A 19081-nucleotide genomic window follows, 5' to 3' on the forward strand; every position below is an offset into this window, starting at 1 on the left:
GTTCAGCGGCCGCGTATTCTTTCTTTGGCCCATAAGTTCTTATTTTTTCGAATATTCACTGAAAATTTTCACCAAATATTCTCCAGATTGCAAATAATGCGAATGATGAAAATGCAAAAATTGGAAAACCGATTAATCGGACAATCCTAGGTGTGCCATCATCCTTAAGGAATGTATATTAGTAGAGCGTCTTTACTTTTGAATTCAATGCGATTTGAGTGAAATATAGAGTTGGACCAGGATATTTATGTTAAAGGTGAGGTTTCAATGTCACAAAACAAAACGCGGCAAATTTTTATATTCAAAGCAATTTTACAGATCTTCCACGATTTAAGAGATTTGAATTATCTTGAATTTTACATGTGCTTCGGAAATTATTTGCGAATCATGATATCAATTTTGGGAAAAAACATGGAAATATAACGGAAATGAAAAAATTGGAAAAAAAAATGTGTAATCAAATTTCATAACTTTATTCTGGAACATAAGAAATATAGCAATGGTTTGATACGTTAGATGGGGATTTCAGGACTTCACTACTTCACCCGGACTAAGGTTACAGTCGAGAAAAACGGCGAACCCAACCCAGACGAGCCGATCCCACTAACAAATGAGACAGAGGCTTAAGAAGAAGAAATAAAGTTTCTATCCGTAGAAAAAGAGAGGAATTCTTCTGAAAAAATATTCCCACAAGCAATATATTTCTTCACTTACGAAAAGTAGTGAATTGCCATTTAATACCAATAGCAACCATCTTTATTGTATTCTTTAAGTGTTCTACTTCATATTTATACAAATAGCGAAACCAATTTGGTCGAAATAAACTTACATAACTTTGGCATAAGAGTGAAATATAAAGGTTGGTATGGTAGTTATAAGAATTTGATTACCAGTTATAGCAATTTGATTATCAAATCCAGTTGCAATCCTCTACGAAATTAAATCATAATTACTGCATCAACAAATAAATTTCCTAAATAGTAATAGCAGAAGTCCACTGATCCTATCGATTTGCCTGTTTTTGCTCACGTTTTCTATATTAATCCAAATTAGTGAGTAGCGGGTGTGTACGTCTTTATTGAGTCATTAGTGAAACTACCTTTATTATTATCCCGTCAGTTTCGGGATCAAATGTCAATCTAATCTATATTATTTCATATTGTCTTTTAACAGTAGGGAACAATATCTAGATCTATATTCCTCAATTATCTAGTTCTTTACAGTATAGGAGAAAGAAATCTTTTACAATTGGAATTAAAATTTAAAATCTATTTCTATACAATCTTTTTTTATCATAATATTTGTTACATATGTGTAATGTGCAATAAAAACATGATGCTCAGGAATTTACGACACTGACCTACTTTGCGTCATTAGTTATAAAATATATATACAACTGCTTTTCAGGTCATTCTAGTACCTACCTTCGCACTAAGTATAAATACTATTCTTTCTGTTCTCCTGTTCAATTATGTTAATTTTTTTTTTGTTGAAAACGAGCAAAACAAATTGAATGTAACTAAACTTTTAATAAACATAATATTAATAAAAGTAATATTTGTTGAGTTGTTTTGCAAAATGATTTTTTTTACGCAATTGGGAGTTGGATTCAAGTGGATATTGTTAATATATTTACCGATTCTAGGTTTGATTGACAAATAATCACTAATTCTAATGCTAGTTTGATAACAGCACGCAGGAGAACAATCTAAATTTCCATCTTCACTAAATCTAGATTCTCGACTTTAAAGCATAACCAGGCAAAGAAAAATAGAAAGAACTGAGTATTCAAAACCAAATTGTAACTTAAAAATATCACTCCAATGTACAGTATTCAAGTAGTGAGAAACAGAAAAGGGGTTTGAAATCGAAAACGAGTGATCTCTCAAACATGGTTTAAATGATATTTCCAAAAACAATCAGTCGTATTTAGTTTGAATGGAATAATGCAATTTTTTCCGATTTCGGATATATCATTCGAAAAATAGATAATTTCCATAAAAAAACACAGAAACGCTATATCATATTGTACTTCCAGACTACCACCTAGTTCATGCGGAACGCAACTTTAAGAGAAACTAACATTATATGATTGTGAAAACAATGTCAAATAGGATGAGATGAATTTAATACAAAATATTGAAGACTGAAAAAATATCTTAGACAATGAGTATTCTGAGATGTAAAGAAATAGCAGGTGCATCTTTAGATTTTTATTGGATTACTGAAAATTGATATCCGTTCAGTACGTTATAGCTATCATATCAATTTAAATGGAAAAGAACCTGTTTAACATCGTCTGTTTTGCCTTTCTTACCATCCGTGCAAATTAATTGCTGCTCCAGATATATTCAAAGTGATAAATATTTAAATTTATCATAAAAAAGAGGCAGATTACTTTTTATTTCTATTCGGTAAGTAGCAAAGCTTTCTTATTTCTGAACTGCATCTCTGTTTCTTAAAAAGTTCTTTACATATTTCGGTTGTGTCGATGTCAAATGATATTTTGCCTATATGTACATTTTGGAACTTTAAAATTTGTGATAAATACTGCATAAGTGAATACCAGGATCGTTTCTCATGATGCAGTATTATTATGTATTGGAATAGAAATAAGTGTGCATACATTTTTATAGCTTCCACAGGTGGGATTTTTATATTTACTATATGTACACTCAATCTGATGATATTTCCAAGGTAGTTTTAGTTCGGCATGGTTAAGTGGAACTCACATTGAAGAAAGGCAATTGTCGTTTTTGCGGAAATCTAAATACAAATAAATGTTGTTTGGCTGGAATTTTCAAAAGCTGCAGGCAAATAATTTCAAGGATTGGTAAACAAAGAGTGGGCAACTTTTCCGGCATAGTGGACGAGTAGAACAGCGTTTATCTGGGAATACAAAGTTACATTTTAAGCTGAATCTTTCAGGCCAACTTTCTAGAGTTCCAATTATATTTGCTTCTAACATAGCGTAGATAATTGTTTATTTTAATAATGGCCTAGAGCCAACTCGCAGTTTTACTTCAATCAAATTATCAGGTAATATGGTAACAAACAGATCTGCCCAGTTAGCGCTGGGACAACTTGTTCAAAGGCTTGAATAATGCTGAATAATACATGCCATTGAAACCCTCATAATTGACAAAAAAAATTTTATCAAGACTTTTGAACGTTTCAGAAAGCGAAGTTTTCCATACTAAAATATTTTAAAACTCATAAAGCAATGCAATTTATGAAAAACTTATGAGGATGAAATGACAATTGATTTCTATTTTATTTGAAACACGTGAACAAAACAGAAAATGGTAAAATTCATCTCTACGAGAGATTGTTTTTCCATAAACATCGTGAGTTTTTCAAATATTTCGATAACAAAATTTTATTCTGTTTATAACTTTTGCTCGACTTACAATAGTCAGCATCACTATTCTCCAGGTAGATAAGTGTAATCTGCTCCATATCAGGCAACTCCACTCTGTAGATAATCTCTCCTTTTTTTCAAAATGTAATCAAATAATCAAAAAAATATAAAAATTACTTTTGATTTTCGATACATGTTTTGGTTGTGTAGTAGAATGGAGTTTGGTGACGATGGCATTGAGCATTACGATTTTTCTCAATTTAATCTGTTTGTATTGTATAAAAACTCAAATTTTCAAAATATATTTGAAACTATTTAAAATAAAGAAATCATAAATGACCAGCTAAAGTGTTTGTTGTCCTCTTCACTTTCGGTGAAAAAAGATCCTAATCGATAAACATCACACTATAATAATTCACTATTCTATGTTTTGAATATTGAAGTGATATGTATAATAAACATTAGTGGTTTGCTCGGAAGGAAGACACAATCACAATATCATATCTGAAATATGTGCCACTATGGATAACAATTATCTAGATTATAAGATGCTAATTATTGATTTCCACAAAGTGTTCATAATAATTTAGCATCTTCTCATAATCAGCTGCTTTTATGACGCTATTTTGTATCACAAATTAATCGGCGAGCATCTCCGCTTCCATTGTCTTAAATTTGGGTGCCATTTAGATGTACAAATCAATTGACTTCCTTAATAGTTTCGAATTTTGGTAGGAGCATTATAATACTTTTGCAATTACTCTCGGCAATTGAATAATTGAAGAGAAATTATTATAGTGGTTTTGACGTACATATCCCTCCTATAATAAGACCATTAAGGATAATGGGAAACATTTCTCTACGGAAAAGAGTGCAGCCGCGGCAACGTGCATTTGATTAGCTCTGTTTACAGGCAATTACCAGAAAAATGTAAAATAAAACATGAAAAAACATAATCATTCTTGGAATTCCATTTGCTGACGGATCGTTATATATGAGAGCTTTGCATTCATATTGCCGTTTATCATTTTCGGATAAAAGCCAATCAATAGGTTTAAAATAATGAGCATCGGGAATTGATCAAAAGGAAACTAAATAAATCGATTGAAGTAATAAAAACTTGTTGTTTCTTTTCCGTTGGTGTGGGTATTTTATTCTTGCAAATACCGATATTTCGGGAACCACTTGTTCCCTTCATCAGTGCAAACAAGTTTTTGCAAGAATAAAATACCCACACCAACGGAAAAGAAACAAGTTTTTATTACTTCAATTAATTAATCGTTGGAAACACTGCATAATTTCACTCTGATAAACAAATCGGTTTATCTCCTGGTTATATACAGATTCGTTCAAAAAATTTATATTTTTCATTAAAATTTCTAATTATCAGTTTAAAGACGAAATACTTGAAGTTTAAAAATGTTTTCAGATTGAAACGTGGCAAAAATAATGATGAAAGACTTGCAAGAAGGAAATCTCAGTCAGAATATTTATTGATAACGGCCGACCTAAAATACCTTGTAATTCCTCCCTCCATAATCATCGGAAATTAGCAACAAAAGACAAGTTAAAAGATACCACAAAAGACGAGGTATGAAGAGAGAATAGTAAAGAAGAAAACATTTTTTTATTCAAATCAACTCTCAACAAAGTTGATGGAGAAAAGCCTCAATGGTACAGACCCTTAGCAGAACACCAACCCAATTAAATCTAGTATATATATTATTTGTGTTACAATTCGTGATCGAATGACTAGAGTGCGCAAGGTAAAATACCGAAAAAATTATGTAATATACTTTGTTCAAAACGAAAGTAAGTGAACTGCAATGCCCCCTGATATGCTCTTTTATCCTATCTGAAAATGTTCAATATTCAAAATACCCAAACAGCTCGCGACCGCCATTGTATGTTTACGTTTAGTGTCTTTTAATATTAAAAAAAAAATATTGAGATGCTAAAATGCTAATCAAATAAAGTTCATTTTGGCTTCATATATATAATAACAAAATATAACACAACTAAGAAAAGAGTGTAACGAGAATTTATATTTTAAGTAATCACTCTGATTCATGTGTATTCTATTGGCTTTGGAAACAAAAAAAAAAGTGTGCAAAAACGTTATAATGATGTATGTATATGGATGAAATTGATGAATAAACAATCAAGGAAAATAGGCGGATCAGCTTGATTTTGTACTCAGATACTCAACATTTTAAAGACGTAAATAAGTAATATGATCTCGATCAATGAAATATACTGTTAGAAATAAACAATCACATGATACCGTTGGAAATAATACTCTTTGTAGATAAGATTGTAATATGTGGCTTCCTTGCAGACTATTATTAACTCCCATGTTGATAAGGAATTTACGAAGGCATCCGATATTTTCCCGAAGATATTCTAATATTCAAACTGGATAACTACCAGAAATAAAAAAATGAATACCAAAATGTGCCTGGTTTACGCCTGGTATAACATCAATAAATATAAAAGGATACAATTTTTTAATTAGTGGGAAATATATATAGGATCTCGATTAAACGGTTAACAGAAAATGAAGATATAATATACATATGAAATAAATGCAATTATTCAGGAATGAGAACTCATTGATAGAATCCAATCGAAAAAAATGTGAATAGAAATTCAATAAATAATACATTTTTTTCAGGTATATATGATATATATATCTTCTAAAAATTGTACTGTGGTTTTTATTCTTTCTCATACAGTAAACGACAAATCTTCCTAATGAAAATCTATCTGCTTGAAACTGTTGTATGCTTATACTTTCATGCTGATGAATAAATATTAAAATACCATTCAATGATATTCCTTCATACGTTGTTTTGGATAATAATCAGTTCACACGGACCTGACATTTTCCTTACTTCCAGTAACTTAAGATCTTAACTGATATTAGTCCTTAGTTTATTTATTGTCGAAAGTTTTTCCCCTTTACACTGAATTTTGAAATTATTAGATGTTCGAAAAAATATCACAATTCTCGTTTCATTTGCTGCCTATCAATTTGCCCATTTACATATCACCGTTGCACACTAATTCCGGTTTTAGAAGAGCCTAGGGTGTTTTATACGAGTTTTGAAAAGTGTGTTTAAAAGAGATTAACATTATTATTTATTTAGCTTCCATTTGATTGGAATTGCATTAAACTTATGATGTTTATTTAAAAATCGAGTGTTGCAAGTTTGTCTGTTGCGTTTCGGAGACCTTGATGGGATTTCATGGAAATATCTTAACTGGATCATATACAGGATTCACTTGAACTTAACTTTTTACCGAAAGTGATCGTTAGCATAAATGGAACGAAAATCGTCTCGGTTTAATTCAGAAAATTAAGAATAAATTCCATTTAGAAATTGGGGTTAATCTAATCGAATAAATCAAAGCAATAAAGAAAGTGCACAACTCCATATTAAACGATCGACAATAAGATAAACTGTACAAACAAGGCATTCGAAATGGAATTGATAAGTATCACAAAATTTCGTTGGTATACATTTCGTATTACAGTTATCAGTCTACAAGAAAAATTATAAGAAACAAAGCTAGGCATAGGCAACCAATCCTATTCTTAGACAGTTATGAAACCATGGCCAAAATAAAACGTTGAAACATCAAAACAATCATAAAATGCGGCAACCTTCGACTTCAATTAAAAATCGAGTTCGCATAGGTATCCGTGATTAATAAATACACTTTCCTAGACACCAATTGGTTTGCCAAAACGCCTTTCCAATAAATATCATTTAATTTATCAAGAAAGCACATTGACGAATTCGAATACAAAACTGTTGGCTATCAAGAAACAAATGAAAATTAACTAGATTCGTGAAAATGGAACAAAAACCCCATAGATGTTAAAAGGACCACTTTATTCTGATGTTCCCTACAATATTTTTGTTCATTAGCTACTTTGATCTATTTTCCAAGATAGTAGGTTTTGTTAGGTTGAATATTAATTTAGTTGTAAGTAGTAAAATAGAATGACATTATGTAATAATAATTTTCTGCAGAATATTGTGTTAAGTAACGAAAAATGTCAAATAAATTGAAAATCATCCAAATTATGTTATTAGTACATACCTCCTTCTGCATTGGCATCATCTTGTGTGTAGCAAAGCATGAAAGCTAGAAAATAACAGATATAGAAAATTACATACAAATTAAGAGCCAGAAAGATGTGTGTATGGAGTTTTGTTACATACGTTTGAGCAATTAAACAAATGAAAAAGTTGTTTATTAATAACTAAATGCCACTAACACATTCGAACTATCATGATGCTTAGAAAATTAGATCGGAAAATCTAGAACTTCTTTTTTTCCAGATTTCCAGTGGCATAGAGATATCTATTAGAGATTATCTTAAAGTCCCAAGCATTGATTTTTTTTAACCCGTTCCTAAATAAAATATGTAAACCCGCCACTTTCAAACATTAAATAATTCACATTTTTCAAGGAAAAGATAAGTGAAACTAGAGCTTATTTATGTGTTTGTAAGTATCGTTATAATAGAAAAAATAGATGAACAGAAAAATATTTTGAAATTAAATGATGAATTTTAAAATTTACGAAGTAGCATTAGTTAAAGATAGTCGATATAATCAAACACAATGAATGAGAGAAATGAATTATAATATTATTAAGCGCGAATAAGTAAATTTATTATTTAAAGCCTGATTGTTTAGATTCTTCATCTGGGGCGATCATATAAATAGAATTAACCTTCGTTTGTTAAGATGGTTTTGATTTTTCAGTTGACATTAAGTTGATCAAGAAAGCCTTTTATTGAATTCCTACTGCTAACCATCAATCTCACCTGATAATTCCCAAATATTTAATAAAACAATCAGAAATTTTACATTCCGTTTATAGGCATTTCCTTTATTTATGACCTGTTTTCTACAACAAAATATAGCTTTTTCATCGGACAAGTGGCGCATAGGGAGATAATATGAGAAGAAAAATATCATCGTGATCAATACCCAAATCCAAGAAAGTAAAATAATTTATGAACTCAAACGAAAGTTTCTTCAATTGTTTTCTACACCTAATATAGAATTCAAGATTAGAGGAAAAACTCTTGGGGGACTTTGAAATAACAAACAAAAAACTAAATCCGAAACAAGTCGAAAGCAAATAGAAAGTAACTACTTTATTATTTTAATCTGAGGGCTTTTACGAATTCGCGAGTAAAAGACTGTGTTTTATACATAATTAACTAAAAACGTTATATAAAATTTTCCCATGTTCCCCTTCTAGGCACTAACCGCTTCGGACAACTCTTGTCTTTCGACATCTTTCAACCGCCATTGATTTTGACTGGATATTCATGGAATATAAATTGTGTGTTATTGATAATATAATATCTAGTAAAGTATTATTCATTTTGAGAATGGCCCTGGCCAGCTTTGGTCAATAAGGCGGATTTGCGCTCAATATAATTCGTAGGCATGTCGTGTTTTACGAATTATATAAAGGAGCATTCAACATCTGCGAGCCGCTACGGTCACGCTGCTCCCAGGGCAGAGGTGAGGCAGCGTCTGACGATTTGCCTCTGCCCTGGTAAGAAACCGTAAAGCCGTCGTCGCTTGACTTTTTTTTAGTAAAGTATTGTATTAATGAAGATCCCTTAAGCGACGGCTGTAAAGCTATTTTCCAGGAGTTTACAAATAGCAAGAGTGTTCTCACCGTAATATGTTAATTTATTCACTGTTATGGTGTCTTAGTGTGAATGAACCACGTCTACGCACCATCATTGTTCAGATAAACCTTCAGCATAGAAAAACTGATACGGCAGCAAACAGACCACTAATTAAATCCGAGGACCTGAGAGTAAAAGATGATAGTTCCAGGAAACTTGACTAGTAAATGGAAGAATAGCCGCTCTCAGAAACGTGGAAGGTAAATTTACATATTGCTGACATGAACTCTGGCAAGCCTAGAACATATATATTCCTCAAGTCCGAAATTCAAACACTACTGTTAAATGGTTTTAATTGAAGCCAGCTTGTCTATTTAATAGAATCCCGCAGATCGCAGCGATAACGACGGAATTAAAGGCCTCATCAACTAATGCAGACGCAAATGCGCATGACGAAGCTTGCAAAAGCATCAAGAGCAGGAGGGATGAGTACCTTTATGAGTTTTTTATTAGGCAAAATTTGTGCACGTGAAAAGAGGTAGCAATTGATATTACATTTTCAACTTTTTGAATGTACTACAAAGGGGTGTATCTAATCAGCCCGCTCTTCCAGATCACTGGTATATTGTATATCGCAACCCACAAACAGTACCTGGGAACGATACAAGCGCAATCTGGGAAATTTAAATGGGGGCATAAAGAAAGTGGTGGAAATCAACACAATATTGTGGTAGCCATAGATGAACTAAACAGGGGAATTACCACCTTTTATGAAAATAGTTGTAGGCTGACAAGGATACTGTGAAATCATAAACTAGGAAAACTACCGTGGAAGATACATCGATTATTCAATAGGCCAAGAAGGAGAGAGCGACGGGAGGAATGTGATGAAACACCCATTATTCGGAAAGAATCCGTAAAGCCAAAATTGATTCCCGAAGGAGATTCTGCAGAGTAATGGAAATACTTCCAGAAGAAATGCATCTTCAGAGACTCAACACGGCATACACAAAACTGGAACGGGAATCGTAGAATATTTTCACCACTTTCCACTTCTTAAATAAAAATTAGTTAAATGAAACAGTTCTACACAAAAGGGAAGTAAAGGCGACTGGAATCTTCCGAACTTGCCTGTGACACTAAGACTAAAAATATAGTGAAAGGACAAACAAAGCAGCGAAAGCGGCTAGCAAAAGTCGGAAACAAATAGACGACACCATATGGTATAATTCTTAGTCGAGCCTTCAGCCTTAATACGGTGAAATAGACAAGGCGATAATTTCACATGAACTCTACAAACTATCCGGTTTAGGTGCATGCATCTCCATTTATAAAGCAGTATCTAGTTAAAATCTATACTAGCAGCATCTACATAGTTAAAACCTACAACCATTGGGCTATCAAGTCAAGGAGAGACCAAACAGAAGTTAAAGCTTGTAGACCGTTAAGTGTCACCTTGTAGTAGGCAAACTACTAGTCTTACTGAAGAAGCAAGGTTTCATGCCCCAGGGCTCGGCAAGGTTGATGACATCAGAATACTCATATCAGAAAATTTCTGCAAACGATCTCGTAGATGGCACAATAAGCTCATAATAGAGTAGTGAGAATCTCACCATAAACAAGACAAGAATAGTCTCCTAATGTTCACCAAAAACAGAAAGTTGGATGAATTCAAACTCCCATCCCTTTTTAGTAAAATGCTTTAACTGCCATTTGAGGCTAAATTGGAACTTTGACTACAAAAGGACCTTAGAGATTCATACCAGACATGATTTCCATTGACTCCTGAAAGGGACATAGCGTTTTCTCATCAAAACGTCCACGGGTATCTGGCCTACGAATGCTAGAGTGTCCTTATGACACGACGTCCACAAGGTTGGCGAGTGCGTAGAGTTTACAAGTAACAGTGGTGGTTATTTCCCATGTGCTGCTTTGATATAGTAACACAGAGAGGACATTGGCACAATCACAATTTAATTACAAATAAAAAAATACAAACCTTTATTAAACATTTTTTTTAAATTTTTATAAATATGCATATTTCGACGACTACTCATCGCCTCCCTCACTATTGGAGTTTGAATGAGATCACAACTGAATATTGGTGATCAAATAACGGCATATCCAGAATTTGGACAGAACTGCCAAGGCGGACCCGGCGCCGTTAATACGTCAACCGCCATCAATTTTAGTGGACGTCGCGGTAGAAAAAAACGTTTTCTAGGTATACAAATTGATCGACACCTTCACTGCTCTGTCCAGTAATGCAGAGAGAAAAAGTACGATGACCAGTCAGACTGAAAACCTTCGTTTTGTTGCTTTGCATTTTTAGTTCAACTCTGCTTGTCGCTTTAACTGAATCTAGAGCCATGTTATCAACTTTGCAGGATGTATAAAAAAAAGTCGCAGCCTATTGAAACACATCGCGTCCTCCGAGGAACGCAATATGAAAGACGTCATCAATGACGAAAAGGAATAGAATGAATCGGTAACAGAGTTTTAAATTACTCCGTAATTCTACCTAGATGAAGCACGTCAATTTTTGCACCACTGCATGTCGTTCTGATAATTGTTATTCGTTTTTCCAGAATGCCCCTATTGTGCAGTTCTTGTTTAAGCTAATCAATTGGAAATTAAAACTTCGCACTCCGCCTGCTCTTGTCGATCAAGCTTTCTAAGAGTGCGACAAATAACCTCACATGGTATATTGGATATACCAAACCGTAATCAAACGTGTGCTTACCTATGAGAAACGATGGACACATTTGAAGCAGAGGCAAGCTGTTAACAAACTGTTTTTGCCTGAAAGAGTTTCCTGCATCTGCATTCCTGGTGCCATTAAGAGCACGTCCATCTTTGCTTTAGAGGTATTGCTACCATTGGATCTTTTACTGAAGAAAGATGGGAGATTTGCGGTGTATAGACGCCAGCAGAACCAGCAGGAAATGGGCAATGATGGTCTGGATGACTCAAGTGGTTAGAGCATTGGACTGTCGTAGCGGAAAGTCGCAGTTTAAATCTCTTTGGTGGCTGCGGGATTTGTTATCATGACTGGATGTCGGATACCAGTAGACGCAGCTGTGAATAAGTACCTGAGTCCAATCAGAGTAATAATCTCGGACGAACGCAATGCTGACCACATTGCCTCCTCCAGTGCACTGTAGTGTACCGTTACGATCTTGAATGAAGTATTCTAACACACTTCAAGGCCCCGATCCAATACGAATTGTTGCACCTACGTTTATAATTATTATTAAAACACTGCTTTGATTCAAAAGTCGGGACGACCGTAGTTAGGGAAGACCACTGGCCAAAAATTAATGATAGCATGTACTCGACATCCCGTGACATATCGCCGTCCTTATCTAAGGCGTGAATAACTTTTAGTGAGAAACTCAGTTGATTTTTGCACGATATAAACCCATAAATTTCCATCCCTTTCAGTGACCTTTTATAACAAATAGTGAATTCCAATCTCTACCTCGAAGAGAAGTCACGATCTTAGAGTTTCTAGCTCAAAAATTAGTCATAACTATCCGCAGCAATTGAGATTAGCTTCATCTGTATCCTTATCCTGTCCTCTTTTGTTCTTTCTCAAACGGACTTGGACCATCTTTCAAGGATGATTATTTTGTGAGAAAAGAAAAATATATACCCTGCTTTCGCATTTGGAATAAAAAATCATGCCATTCACCATTTTCATCAAATTTCGTGGCAATAAATTTAGCTGTTTGGGACAAAACTGAGTGTAATGGCTAAACTGGTTCATAGACACATTAAGTTCATTTTAGTAAGGTTTTATTTTACACAAAAAAAAAATTGTTTTGGGCTCAGTGTGAATATTTTCTACTGGTTTCCAAATATAAATTAGACGAAATGCAGATATTTCAAATTTTCGGATTGCAGATGTGGACGCTTCGGAATCTATTGCTCTTAATTGTCGAAGGTCTAAAAAAAACCTGGAGACTAATAGTAAATATCATAAGCAAACTTAACAGCAAGTACATCACTGGGTTGGTAATTCGAACCGAACGCAGATTCACATCAGGCAAGCAGAAATTATTGAAATATCATTATTGTAGCATCCAACAACTTTTCCTTGGAATTTCGGAAGCATTTTCTCAATATTTTTTTATATAGGGAATAGCAATTTGCATTCCACCTATTGCCATCGCAAGTGATTTTATCTAAATACCAATATTGTTTTTTCTCAAATAAAATTTTCAAAAATTAAAGGTCACTGCAATTTTAATCGGAGATAACTTGTAAGCAATGCTGACCACATTGCCCCCTAGTGTACCGTTACAGTCTTGAATGAAGTGCTCTAACATACTTCAAGGCCCTGATCCAACATGGATTGTTGCACCAACGATTATTATTATAAGTAAAATTGGAATAAAAAACAATATGAGAGTAAATATTATACCATGTCATACATAACATTCTTATTGTCAAAATTCCCATTGCTTTGTCAACGACTTTGTTTCCAATAACCAACATTTCATGAAAAATTTAGTGGGAGAATTAAGAAAATATGCACATTGCGAACATTTTCTCAAAAGATCTTGTCTGCAGGCAAAATAACTTTCTTTTCTTGCCTACTACCAATTCCGTCTCACCACACTCAGTGCTTTAAACAAAGATAGAAAGTGAATTGCAAGAAGCATTTAGATAAAAAATTTATAATATATTACACTCTTAATTAAGCTCTTATTCACCTTATACATATTAGCATTGGATTGATTTTAAGTGAAAGTGTCGAAAACAGCCAAAATTGAAATCAAATATTAGAAACGAGATTGAAAGTGTGCGGCGAATCAATACCTTCCAACTTTTAAGCGAATCACAAATGCGTTGTAGACCAAAATATTTAGTTTCAACTTATAAAATATAATAATAAAATAAAAAATAACTTACGTTGTTGTTCAGTTTCAAGAGATTCAACGACTCCATTGTCTAATCATACAAAATGAATTAATCGATACAAACACATAAAAGGAAAATAAAATCATTTTAAATTAAAACCAATGGTAACTATTAAAATAAATGCATGTGGAAGCGACTATTAAGCATAAGGCTATTATTCAACCACTTACGTTCTTGATCGCTGCCGTCTTCATTTTTCTCGTCTTTAGATTTCATGAACGGAAACTTTCGCGAAAAAGTGAAGTTCTTCTTTTTCCTATCTAGCGTAGATTGCTATAATTTTTAAAATAGAATTAAAAGAATTAAAATCAATTTCTAGTTGAAATAGGAAATACATAGGAAAGTGCAGATTATTTCGTAGTTGTAACATAATATTTCCAAAGATGACTTTCGAATAATTTCGTTAATAATAACAATATTTACTTTATCCATATTATTGGTTGCATGACCCTGGAACTTAACACTACGATCGCGTGCTCGCATTTTCCGCTCCCATCGTCTTTTTGACGGGACAATACCCATTCCTTCTTCCTCGCCATCGCCTAAGACTCGCCTGGCTTGCCACCACTCGTCATCAGATGCGTTTGTTACGTGTAATACGTCGCCATGTTTGAACGGTAACCCCCGCGAAGGAAGACCATCATCACGATTTGGATCGTAATCAAAAAGTGCACGTACATATAAAGACCGTTTCTGCGAAGTTCGTAAAAGAGTTCCTGCGCCTGCCGTTAAAGCGGCTTGTTGTTTAAGTTCGTGAATCCGAGCTTCGAATCGGTTATAGTCTTCAGGACGATATTGGGCAGCTAATGTCACAACGCCACCAGCATTCTGCAATTAAAACGTAAACAATTTTAAAGCATTCAATCAATTTTTGTCATGTCTTTGAATTTCTTGCTAGAGAAATTCTTTTAATGAAGTAATGCATCCATAACGGGAAATCTATATTCATATTGGCATCATCAACCAGATTATGATGATTAAATGTTAATAAATTCCGGTACATTTTACTGGACTATCATTGGTTTCACAGAAAATGTATAATGATACTATATTTATCATACACTAGGCAGGTAGGTATGACAGTCTTCAACAACAACGTCTACTAATGTGAGGCCCTATTCTTCTAAACACATATAACAGAAAACTTATGCGTTTTCCACTGTTGCCGTCCATGTTATTTGAGGTTTGTTCACAATCAACCAATCGATTAAAAAAAAATATTTTTAAGAGTAATTGGTTGGTTAAAAATGTAAACTTTGATGAACGGTGAAAAGTAGGTTACATTGCGTCTAGTGAATGCCTCCATTCAAGACTATTTATTTATTTATAAGAAACTTTTCTTGTTGTTTTCTATTGTTGTTGAGAGTGGAAGAAACACAATTATTAACATCAAAAGTACTTCTGACGAGTCCTAATCGGATAATTTCGTGCTATACTTCAGGTCCAATGTTTTCACAGTTAACAAATAACGAAAAATACGACTAGACCTGGAGCCAGATTTTCTTTTATTCAAAATGTATACTCAACAGAAAAAATCCATGAAGATATTGTACAAATGAAAAAGAATACGACAAAAAAGAAAAATTAAAAATTATAATGCTACTTCCTTCATAAATAAATCAAATGATGAGGACCAAGAACCAAGCTGCAAAAGGTTGTATTTACGAAACATTCTTGACACAGGGGAGTATGTAATAGTAGCATATGCTATGTGAAGGGTCTCGGTACTGAATTTCAGAGGTTAAACAGCAGTCCATTAGACCATGACATAATTTATAAGGGACACATGCAGCAGCTAGAGATCTGTGCTGTTGAAGAGGCGACTATTGTTATGTTGATATGTTAAGAAATGCAAGACGATCAAGTTAAAATGACTAGCGAAGGTTCTTCTTAAAGAGCAGAGCGCGAATAAATTTCCTCTGGACTGACTAGTTTGACTGTCACAATAATGGTAAGATAGTATGGTTCATACTACTGAAGCATACTCTAGGATATTGCGGACGAAGGAGTAATACAGAAGAATTGAAGGAACATCCTTAAACTGATGGATTAAGAGGAGTGAAGAACGAAACCAGACATTCTGTAGGCTCGGCTGAGAATGTCAACGAAGTGACCATTAAATCGGAGTTATTTGTTACGCTAAGATCCTAATAAAAGGAAATAACTGAGAGTGGCTGGCCATCCAGTTAATAAATAGGTGTAAGGGCTGGAAGTTTCAGGGAAAAAACTAACGCGAAACATTTATTAACATTAAGTGCCAAATTATTTTGCATATACCAACTGGACAGAGTGTCAAGATTTGTTTGCAGGTTCTGCAGGCGAGTCAACAATAGAAAAAAGGTTTAAATTATCTGCATACAAAGGACAAGGACAAGTAAAAAAAGGAGGGAAAATCATTAATAAACAAGGAGAAAAGAAATGGCCCAAGGATGGAAGCCTGTGCGACTCCAGGTGAGAGAAAAAGAAGTTGAGACGGAACTGGAGACCCTACTCACACTACCGCATAAGTAAGACCCTAACCAGGAGAGTACAGATGGCAGAAAGCCATATGAACCGAATTTCTTGAGAAGCAGGATATGATCAAAGGAGTCGAAAGCTTTGGCGAAATCAGTACAAATTGTATGCGCGTCTTTCCTTCCATTGAGGGATTTAAAGTTGGTAAAATTCAATAAATCCTTTGAAACCCAGGTTGTTCCTCCGCAATTAGATGTCCGAAGCAAGACACAGAGCAAAGGAGTGATATGAGCCGGTAGTTTCAGGTAAAGTTGCAGCGTCTTTTTTGTCTAAGGGGATGATACGTGTCTGGAAATACACTTTCAGAAAGAAACTTGTTGAAAATTAGCGGAAGGGGACATTTTGTTCACATTTAAAAAAAATAACTCCGGATTACAACCTCCATTAATATCTAAATTATCGATAAGAAATTCGACAATGGCAGGAGACAAAAGTAAGAATACCGAAACTATCGGCAGAAGAGTCGGGAAGTGAGGTGGATGTAAAAACTGAAGTAATTTCGAAGAAGCTCACATGCAGAATTGAGATTTATTCCACTAAAATGGACATAGTTCAATGGTCCACCAGGCAGCTTTCTTATTAAAATTGACAAAGACGCAATATTAAGGTTTTTCCTCGATTACTTTGGTGTAAACACTGCATAAATTATTGAATTATAAATTAAGTTATTAACTCATATGGCAATATGTATAATCGCCATATTTTTCGAATCTCCTTATCTTATTTTCTTATATGATTTTGCTCAAGAATTGCAAGTTTGAAGATATTTCTCTTTTAATTTGTTAGAATATTTAGTCAAAATTAGAATATTAAATCAAAATAACTTACTTTTAATGCTTGTGCTGCTTCCTCATGTGTAGCATTTTTCAAACTGATATTGTTTACTGTTAGTAACTGATCTCCACGTTTCAATTCACCACCAACATCCGCCGGTCCTCCAGCTAATATAAATGATACATAGATTCCATGACCATCTTCGCCTCCAACAATATTGAATCCAAGACCTTGTTGCCCTTTTTGTATCGTTATGGTTCGCGGCTCTCTGAAATTTTGTTAAGAACAACATCATTTTAACTAAGTTATAACACAAACTTATTGGTAATTACAATTTAAGTGAAGGCGTCTGTCCTTTATGTTTGCATAAAACCTCACCCTTGTGGGACAAAAGATTCAACGATAAACAACTCATTCTGTAATTCGTTTATTCATAAAACTTTCAAATATTCGTGAAGAGATTGTAATGAAGAACTTTTCAGGGGACGAACGTCAAATATCATATAATGCTCAGACGTATTAAATTATTTTCTCCTACTGCACATATTGAAATATCACACAGTTAACCGTACAGAGCTAGGTGTTGAACTACGTGAGCAGAATTATGAATAGTATCTCTCATTGAATTGTTCGTATGAAGATGGAAGAAATAATTGAATATTGTGCGAACGAATCGCTTCTAATGTGCATATGTAGTTAGTTACCTACATGCCAAATTTGAATTTGTATACAAATAGTTATCAAGTGATTCACAATGGCAACAAATGTATGATTTTACAGCGATATTGTTTAGTACTGGCCAATGCTTCTTATGATTTCAATCATTAGTGGTATATGTAATTATAAACGAAGCTTTAGGAAAAGGTAGGCTACGAGAATTAAGCACTCCAAATCAGAAATGACCGTGTGTCATTGAATGTAATCCGTATATGAAGTAGCCTAAAGTAACTGTGGGTTTTATACTTCATGTCTAACATGAAAAGTTATTTATGCATACCATATAGAACCATATATCATTTCATTCGGAATTATTAAGAAGTTTAAAAGGGAAAACTATATTTTACGAGACCGAAATTAATGGCACATTGGATATATCAACACTTTCTCACTAAGCTAGCCCCAATTTTGCTAAATTATGAAACGTACTTTGGTCACGGTAATGCACTATAGTAAATTTAGTCCATATATTTTGATTCACTCGCTTCAATCGTAAAATTTTTCAACAGTAAAAATTAGAATTGAAGGTGTATCCGTGCGTTGATATCATATCATGAACGATCAATTCATGTAATATGCAAACGTTAAGCATTCTTATGCTTAACCTATATAAATGAATTTTACTGTCTCATTCAAAGGCAGATTTTGCAATTTTTTTTTCTAAGTTCTTCGATTTTTCCATGATTTATCGACCAGTTCACCGTGCATTTTAACATCGAATTTTCCAGAATGAAGCGAGTAAACTATTTATAAGTTGTCAATTTTGATTGAACCACCGTGGTGATTCTGTTTGAAATTCCAAACAAAGCATAAATTATCATTCCTTGGATTCTAACGAAGCACAATAGTGGGACTTTCGAGAACATGTTTCTTTCTTATGCGACCCAGTACTGTTCTTTCGAAAAATTCAGCAAATAAACGCAGGATCACTCTCAAGACCATTCGACATCAACAACGGTCTACGACAAGGGAATGTCCTATCATGCGTCCTCTTTAACCTGGCCTTTGAGAAAGTGATCCGTGATGCTGAGGTAAATGAAAGAGGTTCGATCCTCTTTAAGTCCACCCAACTACTGACCTATGCTGACGATATCGACATCATGGGAAGAACCACCCGAGAC

The 19081-nt window shown here is 33.9% G+C and overlaps 1 protein-coding gene across 4 annotated transcripts in view; it reads right to left on the bottom strand.

Moving 5' to 3' along the window:
* Positions 1 to 19081, bottom strand: part of LOC119656758 (disks large 1 tumor suppressor protein) — a 139324-nt gene that overhangs the window by 13380 nt on the left and 106863 nt on the right. The window contains exons 9-14 of one of the 4 annotated variants that reach the window (XM_038063325.1): positions 17298 to 17511; positions 14379 to 14783; positions 14126 to 14228; positions 13947 to 13985; positions 7472 to 7516; positions 3411 to 3491 (exon numbers count right to left, since the gene is read on the bottom strand). In XM_038063325.1, coding sequence (XP_037919253.1) covers positions 3411 to 3491; positions 7472 to 7516; positions 13947 to 13985; positions 14126 to 14228; positions 14379 to 14783; positions 17298 to 17511 — 887 coding nt within the window. The remainder of the gene's footprint in view (positions 1 to 3410; positions 3492 to 7471; positions 7517 to 13946; positions 13986 to 14125; positions 14229 to 14378; positions 14784 to 17297; positions 17512 to 19081) is intronic. The other 3 variants (XM_038063327.1, XM_038063328.1, XM_038063329.1) reach the window with 3 other exon arrangements.

The sequence above is a fragment of the Hermetia illucens genome, chromosome 5 (genome assembly GCF_905115235.1).
Source record: "Hermetia illucens chromosome 5, iHerIll2.2.curated.20191125, whole genome shotgun sequence".
NCBI classification, from domain to species: Eukaryota; Metazoa; Arthropoda; class Insecta; order Diptera; family Stratiomyidae; genus Hermetia; species Hermetia illucens.